The sequence below is a fragment of the Leptinotarsa decemlineata genome, unplaced genomic scaffold (assembly GCF_025532065.1).
Source record: "Leptinotarsa decemlineata unplaced genomic scaffold, Ldec_3_MD MMD2_tig00000251_RagTag_RagTag, whole genome shotgun sequence".
Classification (NCBI taxonomy): Eukaryota; Metazoa; Arthropoda; class Insecta; order Coleoptera; family Chrysomelidae; genus Leptinotarsa; species Leptinotarsa decemlineata.
The window spans coordinates 5,274,240-5,296,091 of NW_027412547.1; the positions used below are offsets into that span (position 1 = coordinate 5,274,240).

The 21,852-nt window shown below is 36.4% G+C and overlaps 1 protein-coding gene across 2 annotated transcripts in view; it reads left to right on the forward strand.

Annotated features, from left to right (window-relative positions):
• The window catches only part of LOC111512055 (sodium-coupled monocarboxylate transporter 1), a 34,298-nt gene extending 12,533 nt beyond the window's left edge, over positions 1-21,765 (forward strand). The window contains exons 5-9 of one of the 2 annotated variants that reach the window (XM_074173562.1): positions 5,878-6,018; positions 7,558-7,776; positions 12,998-13,262; positions 16,683-16,837; positions 21,318-21,765. In XM_074173562.1, coding sequence (XP_074029663.1) covers positions 5,878-6,018; positions 7,558-7,776; positions 12,998-13,262; positions 16,683-16,837; positions 21,318-21,660 — 1,123 coding nt within the window. In that variant the 3' untranslated portion in view covers positions 21,661-21,765. The remainder of the gene's footprint in view (positions 1-5,877; positions 6,019-7,557; positions 7,777-12,997; positions 13,263-16,682; positions 16,838-21,317) is intronic. The other variant, XM_074173563.1, reaches the window with a different exon arrangement.
• The last annotated feature ends 87 nt before the right edge of the window (positions 21,766-21,852 follow it).

Sequence of the window (21,852 nt, forward strand, 5' to 3'; positions counted from 1 at the left end):
GATGTTACGTTCCACCAAGACGAGGAACCGCTTCATAATGAGAGGCTGCCAGTGGACTGATAGATGCGGACCCTTGGAACGGCCCACTAGATCACCTGATTGAGCATCTAGATATTTCTGAGGGGATACGTGACATTTGAAGTATACTATTCACATTCGCTTGCAATGAAATTGCCCGAGGAACATTCAATAATGTACAAAATGTATTTATAAACTTACTTCATTTTTTCTAGAATGTGAACATTTAATAGAATAAACTGGAAAAAAATTTGATTAGGTACATATTTTTTTCGAACCTGTGATATTTTGTTTGTTCGTTTGCAGATTGGTTAATCAAGAACGGCTGATCCGATTTCCAAAAATCAATGAGTGTTGAATGAAGAATTGAATTTTCGATGATATATCACAAAACTTTTTATTTATTTGAATGATAAAAGGTAATAGTACAGTCAGCGACGAGTAAAACGAATTCAGTAAAAAGGCACATGTATTTGAAGTAATACTGTATTTCCCATTGAGAAAAGAAAAAATATTACAAAACTATAATAAAAAAAAGATTTCAATAAACAATGCGCACTATCAAAAAGCCAGCATAAAAAAAAACATTTTAATTACCTCTTGGAGAGTGAACTAACCATTCACGAACGCTGCGCTGTGCAAAAGTGGTTTTTTTAAAAACTGGAAAGTCTTGGAAGTCATCTAATAACCCAGGTTGGCTAGTTTTTGTTAGAATTAGTTGACGCACTATATCAGGGATCAAAATAGTATTTTTGAATAAAAATGGGTCGACGGGATAAGCATCTCCATCGACAGAAAGGTAAATACCTACAAAATAGAAATATCAATTATAAAATGATCCATTTAAAAACAAAATGTTTTTTCCACCTTCATTCTCAGCAGACATCTTATCAAAATCGTTATGTTCTTGGGTACTCTATCACTTATCCAAACCCGAATTATAATCTACTTCCGTAAATTATGGAACGCCGTTTTACTTTTTATTGTCACGAATATTCATTCCTCAATTTATTCAACTAACAATGTATTTTTTTGAATTTAATTGATTCATGCATTCGTTCGACACATTAAAAACGATTGTTCCCCAAATTTGTTCTATTGTTCTAGCTCACACAAGTTTCGACTTCTGAGGGTTGTCGTACGTAGGGGTGCGACAGCTGGTTAACGGAAAAACAGATTTTTTTTAACAGATTTTTTTTTAAAACAGATTTTAAATGACACTTGATCTAAAATGTTACATGAATTAATTTGTTTGATGAAAAGTTGCGAACAGTTATAATATAGATTCATTGTTTGAAATTTTTGAAAGTAAATGTTTGTCATATATACTTTTTCTGTAACTATCGAATAATTTACTACAATTTCTGTGAAACATGAATAAAATGGTTTGTTGATAATTATAGTTACATGAATTAAAACGATTGTTGATAATTTCAATTCGGCGCTAGCGTCGAACGGATTCTTGCAGAAGCTGAATTTTTAAATCTGGCAACATGATAGTTTAGTGATAGTAACACAATATTCCGTCCGACCGCAGCGCCGAATAAAAATTATCAACAATCAATTTAATTCATGTATCACCTAAAAGCAACAATCAAAACAATTCATTTTTACAAAATACCAATAGAAAGTAAAACGGCGTGCCACGCCGTTTTACTTTTTTTAATATTCCTTTGAAATGATCTGAATTATTTTGTTTGTTGAATTTCAGTGATACATGAATTAAATTGTTTGTTGATAATTTTTATTCGGCGCTGCAGTCGAACGGATTATTACCGTACTATGACCAATGACATACATATTATATGCAGTTATGTAGTTCCGCAAAAATACGCCCGACGTCAGCGCTTTGTAATCCAAAAACCTATTTGTCTCTAGTATAGTTTGACGAATCCTACGCTTCACATTAAAACCACTCATGATAAATATAATATTGTAATGTTTTCACTATGAACAACCTGAACCATCAATTTCTGTTCAGTTGGGTAACCTATTTCTTGGTGTCAGTGTCAGTATTAGGCGTATTAGACTATAACTATAAGCTGTGCTTACGTTACCTATGACGTCTAGACATCTTACGTTAGATACAGTCTACAATGTGTTTCTCAAAAGTCGCATAACATTTGCCATCTATACAATCAAACAAGATATACTAATCACAGAATAGTAACATTAACGAAAACTTGATGACATTTTACAGACACCAACCAAGAAAACTGTAAGAGGAACTAGTGTGACCAAAATCCGTTCGACCGCAGCGCCGAATAAAAATTATCAACAAACAATTTAATTCATGTATCACTGAAATGCAACAAACAAATTAATTCAATTCTTTCCAAAGGAGTAATAATAAAAAGTAAAACGGCGTGGCACGCCGTTTTACTTTTTATTAATATTCCTTAGAAATGATCTGAATTATTTTGTTTGTTGAATTTCAGTGATACATGAATTAAATTGATTGTTGATAATTTTTATTCGGCGCCACGGTTGAACGGCGTGTTGTCGTACTATAAATGAACTAGCATGTTGCCATATGTAACAATTGAAGTTCTTGATAAATCCGCTCGATACCAGCGCCGAATTAAAATTATCAATAATCGTTTTAAATGTATCTTTCAAATACAACAAACTTTTTAAATCATCAAAAAATTTAATTTTTTGTCAGAAATTAGCTTTTTAAAAAGACTGATGAAATAAAATGATACTTGCTTGAGAATGTTTTGCACAAAAGTTGTAACCAAATTTCAAATTGAATGCATTAAAGTGAATGTTGCAAATATTGAACACTTTCAATAAAATTGAAATATAACAATCTTTATTATTCATAGAAAAATATTTATTATGGAAAGTTAATTTGCTATATTTTCAGACAAACGAAAGTCTATTTTTATTACCAACAATGTTTCATGGAAAAACTTTGACAGTCATTCAAATATATTCATTGAAATTTTATTCCCAAACTTACTTTTAGAAAGTGAATTTAAAGTTTCATTGTAATTCAACAGTTATATAAATAACTAACATTTTATTGAAAGGTCAAAATTATATGCGGAATTGAAACGTTTGTTGAATTTACTCGAATAATACATTCCATTGATTGTTGAATTAAAAGTTGGTTTATTGCTGAGTTGAACTATATGTATATAGATTATTTTTCAGCATAATATATAATAAATTGGCGTTCCTTTTTCCAATACTCTGAAACAAAATTTTTCTTCGGAATCAATAAAAGCTTCAAGTTATTTCATTACTCTTTTTTATTCAAATAACAATTTTATTCATGTAACGTTTTAAATCAAGTGTCATTTAAAATAGAACAAATTTTGCGAACAATCGTTTTTAATGTGTCGAACAAATGCATGAGTCAATTAAATTCAAACAAATAAATTGTTAGTTGAATAAATTGAGGAATGAATATTTGTGACAATAAAAAGTAAAACGGCGTTCCATAGTAAATGTTAAATCAGCAAAACCTGATGACAAATCGGATTTTGTTGTCGGTTGTCACTTGATGTAAATGGAACATCAAGAGATGTTGACTCCGTACTCTTCGTAGTGTCAGGTTTATTTGGAACCGATTCCTTTACACGACTGAGTTTGAATTATTTGTTATTTTGTTTCTCTGTAGATGTATAAGTTTCCATAATGAATACGAATTGAAAGTTTTACAAAAATTTTATTTTGTTTGAGAATGTAATGTAGCTGCATATTTTAACTTCGTCTTTTCGCGTAACTTTCGATAATCCGCTCTGGACAATTTTATCTTTTTTTCCATAATCCATAAAATCGATAAATTGTTTATCCGTCTTTGAAGACTACTACTACTGCCACGAGTGCGATGCCGAGATACAATCAATTTCTAATCTCAAAATGATTAAATTCACATTAGACAGCGAGCGATATGGGATTCACAAATGCTCGAGATCGAGATATTGAAAGCGAATGTTGCCACGTTTATTGGTTTTCCGTGTTATATACCCAACAATATATTTGTGAAATATATAAAACCGAAAGGACGCTAAGAACATTTTGCGAAGGGCGGGGGCATACTGCCCCCTTGCCCCCCCCCGCGTGGCGCCCCCACTGGTTGAGCCCCCTCAACGACAAATGGAGCAACACACTATTGCCTTTTTATCATGAAGTACACAAAATGATACCTTATTACTTGATTTTTGTCCCGTTCGAAAGTACAGAGGGGGGACTATTCAAGTCCCCACTGTATAATGTTGAGAATGGCCTATTCGTTGAATTGATTTTGAGGGACGGAAATCATAGCCTGCACTACGTTTTGAACTAATTCCAGTTGAGGAGGATCAATTTTGTCCAATATTTTTTTAATTGTTTGAAGATTTAAATATCGGACCCACTTGAAGGATCTAGTGCCGTGTTTACGACAGTTTCTTACATTATCTTTAATATGTGATGACGGCATGCAAGCCAAAGCTTATCCAGTCTCCACTCCAGTGTTGTACCATACACAGCCGACGCACATGCTTCTCCTGTTCCACAGTCCAGTTTTGGGACCGCCAGCAGCTGATCAACTCCTTGCCCTGACAACAAAATAGGAAGACGATCCACAGTTCCATGCCCAATGATATCTTCTATCAGCTTTCCGTCCCAGTGAACAGTCAAAGACAAATTAGTAGTGAATTTACGTTTTCAACGACTCCGCCATCTCTTTCCGATACTTTTGACGTTGGACGACCTGTTTACAGTTTTTTTTTTTGTACCTTAGGAGCTGTCTGACTTGTCCGTTCAGTCCAAGTCTCCAGAAAACACTGCAGCGTCTGGGGCTTATTGCGTTCATTCTCCCATCCCCTCACGATAACCATTCCATCAGTCTCGTTCCCTGTACTAGTTTGTACAGGTTCCGTGTTGGATGTTCGTCATATTCTTCTGGGCGTAATTTTGTACGTCCATATATTGCCTGCCGCCTGTGATTCAGTGCCTCACATTCGCATAAGATGTGTAGAGCTGTTTTTATTCCTTCGTTGCATAGTCTGCAGCTAAGGTCTCCATTCTACAGCCTCATTTTATTCAGGTGTCCTCTATGATGACCGGTTAGTAACCCTGTAATTATTCTGAGCCGATCCCTACTATATTGAAGTAGTTCTTCGGTTATTTTCTCGGACGGTTCCCCAATGAAGGTTCTACTGTGTTTGTTGCCAGGTACTTTTGTCCAGTACTCTGTGTGATTCTTATTGGTCCATGTCCTAATCTGGTTCCGTACCAATGATTTTTGTACCCCCAGAGCTGGTTGATGATCCGCGTCTAGCGCATTCATCAGCTTTATCATTACCTGTGATTCCTGAATGCCCTGGCACCCAGTATAAAGCTAATTTGTTCCTGTTTGTAAGTTCATTCAGTTCTTCATGGCATTCCCAGACCAGTTTTGATGTCACCTTCGGGTTTGTCAGAGCCCCTAGTGCCAGAGCCTCTTACTGTCTGTTAAAATATTGATCCGCTCATTTCTTTGAGGTCTCAATTTAATAAGCCTTGCACACTGCAAGATAGCATACACTTCCGCCTGAAAGACAGATATGTATAGCCCTAGCGGATATATGTTGTTCAGATTTCTATCCGCTCGGTATATTCCAGCCCCCGTTCCATGTTTGGTCGTCAATCCATCTGTATACCAGATGTTTTTTCCAAACATGTTTGCGGGATGACTAATGGTCTTCCACTCTTCACGGCTTATGATTTTGGCCGTGAAGTTTGTGTTAAAGGTGTACTTCGGTGTCATGTGGTCCGTGCACATATAAATATTATGTGTACTCTTCAATTGTGTATTGACTATTTCACTTTGATATTTTTCAAAGTATGATACAAAATAATTATTATTACCTTTTTACATTGCAGCTTCAATATAGACTTTGTTGCGAGGGATTCCTTCTGGACGGTGGTGATAGGTCTATCGATACATTTTGTAGCAAACTCCAGCATCAATCAAGGATGTACTCAAAAGTTCCTCGCCGTTGCCAAATTGAAAGACTGCAACAAGTGAGTGAATCAAATTTCTCAACTGATGAAGTATTTATTTTTTGCAAAAAATATTCACTAGATTTTGAAAAAATGCTTGATCGCTTGGAATATTTTGGTGCTTGGAAACTGTGACAGAAAATTACTTCTATTCTCTCTATCAAATGAATTTTTATCAGAGTATATACAAGGTCTATTCAAAAAATAAAGTAGATTTTAATTTTTCTTAAAAAATATTTATCAGTTCATCAATTTATGTTTTGTTCCATTGAAGAAGGTGTTACGTCACAATATTTCGCCTCTATCTTATCTAGTCGATCTTTCTTTCACTTGTGAACAGTTTCCATCTACATTGAAAATCGGCGCAAAGTCATCCCAGTACACAAAAAACAAAATTCAGCAAATCTGCAAAATTATAGGTCCATTACTGTCACATCCTGCTTTTCTAAGGTTTTTGAATATTCTTATCTCCAAAGACTTATGAATTTTGCATTAAGTCATAGCGTCTTCTCATATAACCAACATGGTTTTCTTGCCAGGACGCTCAACTCGTAGTGCGGTGTTGTCATTTTATGAAAAATTGATCAAAGCAATCGAATCAGGTGAGTGCCCTGTTGGTATCTTCTGTGATCTCAACTGGGCATTTGACTGCGTTCAGCATGAGGTACTCTTGTCTAAATTGCACAAATATGGTATTCGTGGAGTGTCACTCGACTGGATACGGAGTTTCTTGACCCACAGAAAACAGTTTTTTAGTATATCTTCCACTAAATCTGCATATCAAAATATCTCTAGGCGTTCCTCAAGGCTCTGTTCTGGGGCCAATTTTATTTTTATTCTACACGAATGACATGGATAATATCGAATCTTATGCCAGGTTTATTAGATATGCAGATGACACCAATATATTTGTCTCTGACAAATGTGAAAATACCTTGAAACAAAAGTTTACAAAGTGTAATACTGTCAAGTTTATTGTATTAGTTTGAAAATGTCCTCACAGGACGAAACTGCAGTAATATTAGTTACAAATGAAAGTCGTAAAAAACATAGAAAGTTTCATTCTCCTACAACGTAGTAACGGCTACATCCATCAATTTCTTTCACATATCATTTCCGAACATATCCGGTGTATTATAATTGAAATTGTAAATGAATTTCATGATTTATTAAAACTCTTATTTCATTTGATTTGAATATATAGTTTTTATAAATATATTTATCAGATTTAGACAGATCTAGTTCAGAGATATAACAAGGTATTACAAGGTTTGCATATTCAATAATATTTTCCAGATGGTGTTGTCATCCTTTGAAGGGGTTATTGAAACTAACATGATCGAATGGTAATTTTCAAAATAAGAGCTAACCTTTCAAAGTATTTTCTTGAAATATTTTTTACTATTTCTAGATTGTATCCAGTTCTTTTGAGAAGCACCGTTTAAAAAAGATATTTTTGTCAAAATCTATTCATTCTACATCTGAAAAATCAACATTTCACTGAAGAGATTTGCCAATATCGATTATATTTTGAATTTTTCAAATATATTTTCATTTCAGGACCGTAATATTCTACTTTTTGGGGATGATTGTTGTCAAATCTCTGTGCGTTCTGACTGGTCTCAATATATATGCAAAATACTCCCAGTGTGATCCGTTATCATCTCACAAAATCCATAAAAACGATGAGATACTACCATATTATGTATTGGATGTTGGTGGTTCTATACCTGGATTATCGGGATTGTTTATTGCTGGAGTGTTTTGTGCTTCCTTGAGGTAATACTATCTGAAGTATTTTTGTTGTTGTATTGTATTGATGAAATCATCTGTTATTATTAGTCTCTTCTAACGTTCACTACTGTGAATTGCATGATTTCAAGCTGATTTTGAAGTTAAATTTCGATATCCATTCTAACGCAAAATTCCATTATTTCATGTTTGACTAGCTTTTTTATCTGCCAATATAAATATTTCAAAAATAATATCATGTTACGGGCTTTCTCCTGACAATAACGTATTTCAAATGGTATGATGTGACGTCATTTCATTTGCTATATTTGATTTTGTAACATTCACAATGTTGATTTTCATCCAAACGAACTGTTTCGTACGTTGATTAGTTTTGAGACTAGATGATACTTTGTCAAGGGATTTTTTGATGCACTGGCAGTTTATAGATATTGAGATGAACGTGATTGTGGCGTTACAAAATTGACTTTCACTTAAAAATTATAAATTTCAATACAGTTCATTGTTTTTAGTAAAATCCTATACAGAGTTTCACTAAAAACCGCGACACGTGTTTCGCTATATACTCTGGTATATTAGAGGTAACTAAAAGTTACCTCTAAATTACAACTATTTTATACTCTAACATATTACCTACTTGTATGCCTACTTTCTAATGGATGAATCTACCGGAGAAGGTCAGGTATGAATTTGTTAACTATATGAATACATTTTTCGAAAGTACCGTGAGTATTTTTACCTGGCAATAAACAGATTCAATAATGGTGAATTATTCCATTCAGGTTGATCGTTCATAAGATATTTAGAGTTTTTGAATTTGTTTATTTCCATACTCTCCAACAGGTTAAGTTTCAAACCTTTCTTCCGGAAATGAATGAAGGGGCTTGAACTCATGTCCTTCTGTAATTAAATGAGTTGCATATGTGGAATTTATTTGCACATTCTGTAAACTACTTTTGTGTTCCTTGATGCGAGCTTTGAACGTTCTTCCAGATTGACCTATATAAAACATCAGACATGATCCACGTGATAATTTATACACTCTCGATTTTTCTGAAACTGAACTATCATCTTTGTTAATTTTAATGTGCATGCCTAAGTTGTTGTTGGTTTTGCAAGTAATATTCACACCTTTGTTGTGCAGAAATTATAAGTTGGCCGAAGTAGGTTAAGGTTCTATAACTTTTATCCTCTTCTCTGTGGATTGGGTAAACTTCATTCAAAACTTGGCTGTATAACTTGTTTGATAATAAAGAATATATTAGACTGCTATTGTTAAACATTGTTGACGCCTATTTGTTTTATAATGTTCAGTTCTTTATTGAAATTCGCTTCTGACAAGGGCACATTTATCAGTCTGTGGATCATACTGTTGAAAGCTGCTACTTTGTGCTGATACGGGTGGGTGGACGAACTATGAATGATAATCTGTATGTGCTGACGATAAATTGAAAAATCATGTTTGTTGTTAACTTTTGTTACTGTCAAGTCAAAAAAATTTATAGAGTCGTCCTTTTCTATCTTCATTGTGAATGTGATAGAAGGGTTTCGAGAATTTATGAAATTTAAAAACTTAGTCAACTGTCTGTTCGTTCCTGTGAAACATACCAGGATATAAATTTCATTAGTTCGGACTTCTATTGTATGATATTATATAAAATGATTTGAAATCCCTGAAAGAACTAAAAAGAAGAGTTAAAAATTAAAGGAGGAGAATAAAAATGGAGAGCTGAAAAAACAATTATATCAAGCGAAAAACCTGAAATGAAATAATAGTAAAATAAAATACGAGGTAAAAGGGAACAAATTGAACAAAAATTAAAATAAAATTAAAAAAAAAGAGATTCTAAGCCAAGTTACTTCACAACGTTTCGATTGTTAGTATGGACAGTCGTCTTTGGGTGATGACTGGACTGATTCATCCGTGAGCTGACTATTTATAGGTATTTGAGTACCTACTTCCACTTATCTCTGCTTAACTTTTTCCGCTTCACTGGTTTAGTGGGAGATGACCATTTGGTGGCAGTTGCTTGATTATGGGTTTCCATATGTTGTGTATCTCAACGCTAGCTTGGCTGAATACATCGTTGGATAACATGTATGCGGCTTCTTTGAATTTCCTCCTAAACCAATGTTCCTCTTTGTGTATGATCTCAGCTTGGGACCATTCGAAGTTATGTTGATGGGTCCAAACATGATCTGCTATTCCTGATTTGCTGGTTTTCCCTCGCTGTGTGTGTTTCTTGTGCTCGGCAATGCGAACATTCAATGGCCTCTCAGTTTCACCGGTACAGGATTTTCCGCACTTACAGTGTATCCGGTAAATGCAATTCTTGGAGTCGCAGTTCCCGTTTGGTGGCCTGGTTTTCGTGTGGCTGCTACGGATAGTTTTTCCGGATCTGAAGCAGGTTCTGATGTTGTACTTGGATCCAATTCTTCGTATTTTTTCCGATAATACTCTGATGTAGGAAAGTGCAGGCACTGGTTGTGACGGCTTCTCCTCCTTTCGGGGCTCCTGCTGTCTTATGACCAAAGTTTGTTCCACCATTGCTTTGGAGTAGCCATTTCGTTGAAGATCATTTTTGATGATGTCTAGTTCCTTCTCGAGACCTTCCTACGTATTACAAAGTCCGAAATCACGATCTATTAGAGTTTTCATGATTCCTCTTTTAGTCGATTGATGGTGGTTGGATTCGTGGTTCAGATAATGTCCCGGGTGAGTGGGTTTTCGGTATATGGATGTTTCCCACTTAGTGTCGCTCCTCTTCACCAATACGTCTAAGAATGGCAATTCGTTGTGGGCTTCTCCATTGTGAAAGTGATGGACGGTCTTATGGTGTTGATGTGTTTCAGGAAGGCGTCAAGTTCAGTATTCCCATGGTTTTATATTATGAAGGTGTCATAAACGTATCTCAATCAGACACGAGTTTTCTTGTGGGCTTCTTCAATGGCCAGAGTTTCAAACCACTCCATATATATGTGGGCAATGACTGGTGAAAGTGGTGAATCAATTGGCAGTCCCTCATCTAGTGTGAAGAATTCGTCTTTCAGTTGGAAATAACAGTTTCGTACACAGCATCCTAGCAGTTCCTTAATTACTTCTATAGGTAAATTCGTTCTATCTTTCAAGACCCTGTCTTCGGGTAGTTTTCTCTGTATGATTTGGAGTGCTTCTTCTACCGGAACGTTGGTATAAAGGCTTTCCACGTCGAAACTGATCAGTTGATCTTCATGTGTGACGTCAATTACCCCTAGTAGCTCGACAAAATGCCTTGAATCATTTACAAAAGACGATGTTTTTCCTTATAATGGTTGTATTATGGGGAGTAAAAATCTAGACAAGTATTGTTTAGCCGAATCTCTTGAGCTGATGATCAGTCTGAGCGGATCGTCCTTCTTATGGATTGTGGGTAGGCCATACAAGTGAGGTACTGTGGTGCGGTGTTAGAAATGATCTCTCTTTGTCCGAAAAATAGACTTGGTGTTTCAGCTATTCGTTTTTATTCTTCTTCTTCAATTTTCAATTCTTCTTTTCAGTTCTTTCAGAGATTTCAAATCATTTTATATAATATCAGACAATGGAAGTCCGAACTAATGAAATTCATCATGAACATTGTCAAACACTTTCAAACATACCAGGATGTCATCCACATATCTATACCAATACACGAAATTTCTAATCAGTGGGTTACTGTATTTTTCTCTCTCCAAATCGTCCATGAAAATCCCTGCCAGAAAAGTACTGAGTGGGTTTCCCATTATGAGACCTTTGCAGGATGAGTAAAAAATTAAAAATTGAATTGGAAGTAATTTTGTGACAAACAAACTGTAAGCAAGTCTACTATTTTCTTTTTAACTGCCGAATTGATAGACTTTTCGTCTATGAGATTCTCTACAAGAGTAATCGTTTCATTCGGAGAAAAACTGGGAAACAGATTCTTTATATCGAATGAAATCAATTTGGCATTATCCGGAAGTGTAATATCTTGAATTTCATTGATCAAATGGTATGAATTCTTCAACTGAATTTTAATTTTGAATTGGTGTGGTTTTGAATAATTACAATGAGTTTTCCACATATTTTAACTGAAGAAACTGGGACAAAAGAAACTACCGATCTAATCGGGTAGTTATCTTTGTGTAATTTAATCAACGAATAAAGTTAGGGTGGTTGTGGGTTCATGACTGACGATCTGAGTTTTTTGGTTTCATCCATGACACAATGAATATTTTTCAATGTTTCTTTGACTTCTTTCGCATATAAATGGGTGGGGTCATTTCTGATACTATCGTACATGCCAGCATTCTCTACATATTCTTCTTTGTTCATGGTTATGATCGTTTTGCCTTTATCAGCTCGCATGAAAACCCACACAAATATTTCAACCCACTACAAATATTTAAAATTTTCTGCACGACAAACATGTAATTATTGCTTTCAAAACCAACAACAACTCAGGCATGCACATTAAGATGGAAGTTTAGTTTCATAAAAATCGGGAGTGTATAAATTATCATGTACTTCTTGAAACCCAGTGGAAAATTCTGACTATACGAAATATGAGAAAAAATTGTGAGATCTTTTATTGAAGTTCATAGAGGCTACAATATGTACACATTTCATTTTTCATATGGCGTTTCGTTCACTCAGGGACACCATCATGTAGGGAAACCTATGTAGAGAAACGCGCCTTGAATAAAATTCATTATGAAAATAGTATAAATAATATCATGGATAGTACTCGTACATAATTCATTTTATAACTAAACAAGAACCAAATCGAAGCTCATAGCTCTGACAGAATATAGAACTTCAATGTTTTTCCACTGGACCCTTTGTATGCTAGAAGTGATTCAAACAGCAGCATCCGTTCATGGATGCTGCTATCAGATTTTTTCGTGTTCACAACTTTTGAATGTCTGTATCTTCGAAATCATGAATAAATTCAGTTCAAAGCCATATAAGAATTTTTATCATTTAGAGAGAACAGTACTTTGAAAAAAAATCTGGTAAAGGAATGTGCGAATGGGGCGATTGTGCACGAATATGATAAAATCAAATTGAAAGGTTCAATCTGAAAAGTGGTTACGATATAATACGACATGATTTCTTAGGATGAACATTTCAGTTCGACAATTTTTAAAGCTGGGGAGATTGTAATGATATACGTTTTTAACAGTACAGTAATAGGATTATTGATCAACTTTCAGAGGCTGACATTTGTTATTTTGAGTTATTTTATTTCAGCACCTTGTCTGGTAGCCTCAATTGTTTAGCGGGTACAATATATGAAGACTTCCTAAAAATCTCTCTGAAGAAAAAAGGTTTTTCAAATGCTTCTGCATTGAAAATATTGGTTGTTATTATTGGAACCTTGGGCACTCTGATGGTATATATTGTAGAACATCTTGGTGGCCTCCTAGCTCTAGCAATCGGACTCGGAAGTGTAGCACATGGGCCTCTTCTAGGAATATTCACTCTGGGTGTACTTTTTCCTAGAGCCAATGCCAAAGTGAGTTCAATAGAAATAAGATGATTTTTTTTTGATATGTTCAAAAAACTTAGAGATCTGAAAGAATTACAATTTTCAAATGAATAATTTCTGACAATTTTTTTTGCTTCATATTTTTCCATCACCATGGAGAACTTTCGAAGATAGGTGAAGAAAAAAATGTAACATATCTTCACGATGTGTAGATGAAGGACAAAAGCTCCTTTCGGACATAAACTGGAAAAAAATCAATTTTACTCACCTGTAATATTAAAATACATGCTGCACGATGTATTTAGGGTACTCAATTGGATTCGGATTATTACTGTATTGCTCAAAATCGCTTCGAGAATGAGCCATTATTTCTCGAAGATAGTAGTTGAAAAATGTCTCATGTTTTCCTGAATCTTGATACTTTTTATGAAAAAAACCTTTCGTAAATTTTCGGCTAGTCGGTGGATGGACCCAATACTTGTGAAATTTCTGATGACGTTTTCTTTTACTGCTTCTTAGTATTGAACAACAACACATACAACTTTCTTGAAATACATCTTTGAAATGAAAATTGTGACCGGTTTCGCGGTTTTCAACCGTAGTATGTGCGTTTCAGACAGTGTTGCGGTTTGGAGGTTTACCGCTTGAGGAAAAAATCCGCCTGAAACGCACACACTACAGTTGAAAACTGCGAAACTGGCCATGATTTTCAGTTTGAATATGGATTCCAAGAGATGTATGTGTTGTTGCTCTAATACTAAGAAGCAGAAAAAATTTCGCAAATATTGGATCCATCCACCGACTGGCCAAAGATTTAAGAACGGTTGTTTTCATTGAAAGTATCAAGATTTAGGAAAAATCCCTGGAAAATTCTTTAACTACTATCAGATTTCAGTATCCAGTTTCGTCGAAATTTTGCAAATAATACGTCCACACATTACCTACATGAATACAACATTTCGCTCATGATTTCACCAGAAGAGCGGCGACTCTTTATGACGGTGTGCCGAATAATGACAGAACCGCCCGCGATTGCCGCGTCAAATGTGTGCACTCCAATATAGGTTCTAGGAACTACACATTTTGGCTGGTTTTTTTCCGCTAGTCATTTTGTAATAAGTCGCGGTTTCAAAATCAGTGGCGGAAAAAACCGTCAGTGCAGATACTTCCATTAGTGCCCTTTACTCACGAAATTTCATGTGTTTATATGAAACAAATAGTTGATTATCTCTTCGAAAATACAATTACACTCTGTATCTGTAGAGTAGGGAGGGTGAGTGTAGACCCACAGCACTTAGACGACATCCTCCCGAAGAGTTGTCCTCCTAGGTCATCGTCCATTCTGTCCTTTCCAGGAAGCTGGACACGTCACTAGGAGACATCTCATTTATGTTGGCAGGTGTAAGCCAAGACTCGCCGAAAACACACTCTCTTTGGCAACCTTGAGGTGTTTCACGGTGGCCTCCGCGAAGGTTTTGAAAGATGTAGCAACATTACTGTCATTGTGCGGCTTCTTCAACCTACTTGGGGTTCTCTCCATGGAGGTGCACGAGTGAGAATCTTTCCTGCAGGGTCAGCTGGTTCCTTGGCTCAATTCAAGGTGGAGCTCTTGGCGCCCTCCGCAGGAAGTGCCTTTGCCGTTGGAGGTGGAGTGGTGGAGAAGGAGGGTGCACTTATAGTTGCTGCCACTCCTGCCTCCTTAGCTCTCTTTCTCATTTTGGCCCCGACGCCCCAAATGCGCTTACGCCTCATCACGAGGTGATCTGCTATGACCAGCCCCATTCTAAGCGGTAGATTGGGGTGGACATTTCTGTTCATCGCCAGCCACCGCGTTAGATTGAGGAGAGCCCTTCTGTCTAGCCTCGGGATTGGTTTTTGTAGCAAGTAGCAAGGGCAGAGTTGACAGAGCTACGCATTACCAGAGATAGGCTGATAACAATGAGGTTCCGCCCAGTTCCCCAAGGGGATCGTTCGCAACCGCTGTCGGCACGATTCCTCACACCTTAGCTTGGGTAGGCTGGTCCACGTTGGCATGTTTTGCAAATGCTTTTGGGGAGTTTCAGTTCCCACCCTACTCATTCCTGCCACTGACCAGGAGTCCGGCGACCCCGTCCGTAAGGCCACATTGGCTTTCCGGACAAGGCCTCCAGTTCCCTGGCCGTTCCCAATTCCGCTACCTGGGAACGCGCCCGATAGGTTGCCCGACCCACGGGTGCAATTACACTCACTACAGGTTGTAAACTTCCTAAGGTTATATTTGTTTATTCATCGTTCGAATAAATTGTAATTATAGTTTGTATATTTTGCGTTGCTCAGGTCCTATTCTCGAAACCCCGATACATTCTTGAGGACGCGCCAGCTTTATCGACCAATAATCGCTCCCCATACCGTGGAATAGGGGATCATTGGGTCCAAAAATCATGTGCCATGAGCAAGCGCATTGAGCCAAGTTTGACAGCCTTCTGCATTTGTCCGGTTGAGATTTCTGACTTGGTGCGGCAAGTCAGCATTACCTTAAGATTCGAGAGTAGACATAGCATCATTCCACCATGGACAAATATGGTCATGCCCTGATGGTCGAGAGAAACTACATCAGGCTCATTAGCTGAGGCTAAAAAAATTCATAGTTCCCCTTTACGAATTCAAAACTCCCCAGAGTGTAAGGCAACATCGGTGTCTCATCAATACCGTAAAAGTGCTGTAGGTGGTAATGAAACACTCTTAGAGACACGTTATGTCAATGGATATAGGCCTGACCTTCGTGTTCTTCAGTAAGTGCTAAGACCGCACTTACTCTCGACCTGAAGGAAGCGAAGGTCGGCGCTTTGATTTGCCGAAGTCTTCAATGCTGTTGGAGAAGACCCCATGCATTAGCTCATCTTAGTGTTGCCGTAGGAGTGAAGTGATCTATGTGGCTTCCATATGAGCTTTTTGCTGAATGGGTTCCAACTTGGTGACAGAGTTGTGATCAATTTGGTGACAGACTTGTGGTCACCTCGTTCAGTATCGAAAACTAAACCGAGTTCATCAGCCGCTGGAGCAGCTGCCTTTATCTCTCTCATGGTCGCGGACTATGCAGAGAAGAGGAATCCAAAGTTCACTTCCATTTCATCATCATTATCATTTCACAAACTTTTATCGTGTATGTCAATCAGCTGAAACTTATGAGGCACAACTCTTCTGAAATATATGACTATCAAATTATTGAGTTCAATGTATTCAAAATTGAATATTTCTATGGTAAAATAATGTTCTTTCCAAATCCTAATAATATAGTTTGTATCGATTCTCACTATGGAGGTTTGCAAAACAGCGACACGTTCCGCTATACAATAGCTTCTTTATGGTAGAAATCATGGAGTCATATATTACTGACTTTTGACATCAATTTTAATCAAATGTTGATCAGTTTCATTCGATATTTATTTTAATATTGCTTCATTACAGGGTGCACTAATTGGAGCCATCGTCAGCGCGATATGTATGGCTACTATAATAGGTGGAAACAGTTATTATAAAGCGAATGGTTTATTGCGGTATCCACATAAACCAGTGTCTGTCGAAGAATGTGATTTTTCTGGAAATACTACTTCATTCTCCAGGTAATAGTCTTTGATAGATGCACACTCAGATACATGAAAATTGAAACAAACTCCTTTTGAACATTGAAAGTCGTAAACCACCATATCCTGAAATATTTGAAAAGCTTCAACATCTTGAGCGATCATCAGTATTACTTTCGGAAACAAAAATCACGCCGACATTTTTTTGTGTGCCATCCATATTTGGAATAACGCAATCGAGAAACATGGAGAATCGAGAGCTGTTGCGGTTGATATTTCTAAGGCCTTTGACCGTGTGCGGCATGAGGGTTTGCTGGCCAAACTTCCATGCTATGACTTGTCAGATCATTTTTGTGTGTGGCACTCCAGCTTCCCGAGAGAACGTTCCCTGTTGTTGCTGTTGACGGATATAACTCGAATACTTTCACCATCAACGCTGGGATATATATTGTCTCCAACCATATTTCTGTTTTATATCAACGACTCATTGAAAAAAAAAACAAGATTCCAATATATTGCTTTGCTGACGGCAGCACACTTGTCTCGTCATTCCATTTGCATTCCAGAACATCGGCTACGGAGGCACATCTTCACCGGCAGCAGGAGGTTGCATATCTCAATGAGGATCTAGGAGTGATTTCTAATTAGGGTGAAAGTAACCAGGTTCAATTCAATACCACAAAATCCCAGGCATCGGTTTTCTCCAAGGAGATAAATGTCTCCGAACCGGATATGATAATGCCAGGTCAGACGATTCTGCTTTAGCTTCGATAAGTTTGTTGGGGGCGCTGGAATTGCAAAGGCTGCTTCTCAAAAGCTTGGAACACTGTTCCGAACCAGAAAACTTCACATACTTCATCAAATGTTGATGCTTCATAAAGCTCACATAAAGCGACAGACTGTGGCTGCTCATCGTGACGGGGATCGACTCAGTACACCTCGAACTTCACTGTTAAAAACTGTCTCATCTGGAGAACTGCATTTATGTGGGATAAACTTCCTGAGAGGGTTTTTCCAAATGGATTTAATCTACAGCGAATCAAATTCGATGTGAATCGCTACTTTCGCACAGGCACCGCTCTGAGAGCGCCTCAAGGATTTTTCTGTTGTGCTTGTGTTTTTTCCTTAAAAAAATTACGAATCAAAATAATCATTACAATGGCTATTTGCTTTCATTATATGAATCAAATTGTGTACAAAACCAAAGTGATTTCCATCATATTATTATTTTTGTTTCCATGAATCCATTCCTGTTCCAAAATGAATGTCATCCTGATGAATCGTAGAATAGGATTGATGGATAAACTTTATCATCTTTGCAACAAAAACCTTAGGTTCTTCACTAGCAACGCTACAGCATTCTCAACAGTTTCTTCACCTATATTGCCCACTATAGATTTGAAATGAGATGGTATTGACTCAACATTTTCATCTACATCATCTAACTCCGTTTTCAATTCATCTACTCATGCTAAAAGTCTTTCGATTCTTACAGAAACTATGTCGTTATATCAGAAAACTTGGTCGATTCTTTGTTATACGATGCTCCCTTCTCTGTAACTCGTCCAAATAGTACTCGGCGTTTTTTTCTGGGAAATAATTATTCACGAAGGCGACTGCCTCTTCATTTGAGGGAAATCTCTGTTCTCCGAGTGTAATTTTTAGACGAGGGAACAAAAAAAACTCGCTTCGGGCTAAATCTACTGAGTAAGATCGGCACCGCACATTGGGGCCAATGTTGGCGCCAACTACGCTCGTCCAATGTGTGGATCGAGATTTATGGCCCGAAGACGTTGCAAAGGTGCCTGATGGTTTTACCACAGTATACTTATATACAGTAGTCCCACTTAGCGTCGGTCCCTTTGATGTTGGTGTCCAGGAGTTTCAGTTTTTACAATGCTGACGTATTTGACACTAATGACATATCTCCCTACTACAATCTCAACTAAAGTGTCTAAAAACTGCTCAACATAACAACTATTCATATAAACTGCTCAAAAAATACAGTCGATGAAAACCATGTTGGGCACCTGAGAAAATTGTACAAATGATAATTTTGCATTTGTGTAATATTCAAGTAACCCAGATCATTTGGACAATGATGAACTGTGTTTCAAGTAGATTTTAAAAATTCATGGGATCGGCAGATGTTCATATTCAGATGTGACAAAATATATTTCCATTTCAACAAGAAAAAAGACAAGATGAAGAACGCGTTTTGTTATTCATGAACCATGGTACGAATCCACGCGAAATTTTTTTGTGGTGATTTTTGGGGCCAAATATAGAATATTCATTTATTGATTTGAGAATTCAAGATGCCGGACGAGTTTGCCGATTCGATTATATTAAGGGCCAATTATTAAAAATATTCCTAATCGAATTCATCACTCAAGATTTAAGAATCTGTAGAGCATATTCTTTTTGAATTATGTAATACTATTTAGGCTTGAAGAAGTAAAAAAGTATTATGTAGTGTTTAATCATACAAAAATATTTTTTTGTATGTATGTACTAACTATAAATGTATGTGAGAGTTTTCGGAGTCGGAAGTTATGAATTATTTACACCGTATGTAAATAATAGATTGTTTTGCTATTTTCAGCTTTTACCCAAGTAAAAATTTCCAATAAAATCACTGACAAGCCTATATGCATTTCGACTATACCTTCATATATGTTTTCTGACAGAAAACAACTACTTCTTCAGCTGATAACTCGACATATATTGAAACTGTACAATTGATATTGGAATCAATACAGGTGTAGATGTCTAATCAACCCCGAAACGTTGCTGTGTTAATTGAAAACAGTTATTCTGAATGAAACATGTCCTATTATTCAGCAACTTCTTATATAATGTAAATTTGACTATCAAAAATACCTAACGACTGGTAACGTTTCGGAATCCAAGTCTTCTCAGACATAAGTACAAAGATTCTCACTTTGGAGAAACAACTTTGCAAGAGCTCTCTAGGACAAATAGTGGGATTTCGCCTGATTCGAACAAATAACCAACTGCGGACCGTTTTGAAGTGTTCCTCATCAGTGCAGACCATGCTATCACGGTTGTATACACACAGGGTCTCGGTATTCCTCCTAGAGAGCTCTTGCAGAGTACCATGGTTCATGAATAACAAAATTCGTTCTTCATCTTGTCTTTTTTCTTGTTGAAATGAAAATATATTTTGTCACATTTGAATATGAACATCTGTCGATCCCATGAATTTTTAAAATCTACTTGAAACATAGTTCATCATTGTCCAATTGATCTGGGTTACTTGAATATTACACAAATGTAAAATTATCATTTGAACAATTTTCTCAGGTGCCCAACATGGTTTTCATCGACTGTATTTTTTTGAGCAGTTTATATGAATAGTTGTTATGTTGAGCAGTGTTTAGATGGTTTGATTGCGTGCCTGTCTTGAACTCGTCGTTTGCACAGACCTGAGACTGCAACTCCTGGGTCTGCGTATGAAAAATTCGAACCAAAAATCACCCGAAGTGGGATGACTGTATATAGTATACTGTTGTTTTACTTCAACTCTCTGCGCGGCATTAGCTGGGTGGGTTGTTACCTGGCTGATTTCACTAATTCGACATGCTCCTGCAATCCCAAATATAACAACAACCTTGGCCATTAAAATAAACTTCATCGGGACCATTATTTAAAAAGTCACTAATATGTGCAGTCATAAATATCGCAGCTTTCTTGGGCGTATAACCTTTACCATTTTGTTTCAGAAATGTAATTAGTTTGAAATATTTTGAAATGTCTACATTATTATTGGATTGTAACATACTTTTAATCAATAACACCGTCCCCGAGAAAGAACTGCATGTCTTTTTCATCTTCCACTCCATGAATCTTGAATACGCGGTTTCATAAATTTTCCGCGATTTAGCTGACAATAATTTTTGTGACGCTACTTTCGCTGCTTCTACTAACACCGGTGGAGTCAGACAAAACTCCGATTCAGATATTTTTTAAAATAAATACTGACCACTATGTTCGCAATTTTTAAACCAAATCACATATTTGACATATTTGACATATTTGATTTTCTATTGATTGGTTTCCTAGCAACGCTATAAGTAGGTACAACAGCCTACCTGTTTAAAAATTCAAATTTCACATCGATAATTTTCTGACTTCAACATGTTGTAATGATATGTTTTTTTCAATATTAAATCGTCGTTTTTCCCGTCACAAAAAAATTGTGTATTATACACGGGAAAAATATTAGATTTCAGCTCTCGGTTTTTTCCTTCTATAATAAATAACTATTTTCAAATGAAATAATCAGTGATATATACTCTGTGGAGTGGTTGGTTGAATTTAAAATCTTTGTTTTGATCGAAAACTTGAGCAACTTCCAATTTTTCATCACATCTGTACATTAAAATATTATTTTACCATAATCATAGGGTCGAGCTCTGCACTGTCACTTTGTTGTTAACAGAAGCCAATTTTATATCAGTAACTCATTTATAAAAATCTGGTTTCATTTTTTCAGCATACCCACTGAAACTTATATCTTCCCAGTCTTCAAAATATCATTCTATTGGTTTTCGATGATCGGGGCATCCATTTGCATGATCGTTGGCTTGGCAATCAGCTATATGTCAGAAGAAAAACAACCACCTGTTGCAAAAGAACTCTTGAGTCCTATCATTTATGGCCTTATAGATCAAGAGAAATACATAAACAAAATGAACCTCGATTATTGCAGTGTAGAAGATGCTGCAGGTAAACATGATTCAAGAAGGAGGATGTCCTCAAAGTGGGAAGCAATGAGAGAAGAGAGGTTGCGAAAGATTTCCAAATTATCTACCCTATCGGACAATATTGATATCTGAGTTATTCAAACTGAACAGACTCATAAATTGGGAAATATTTGATTATCCGTGATAGTTTTTGATATTCCAGCTTATTTTTTCAATCATGACTTTGGGAGAGTTTACTCACAAAAATGCTAGCATGGAATTTCAGTAGTTTATGTTTTCAACTTATTATTTCAGTATTCACCATTTAGGGAGTGAGAAATCAAG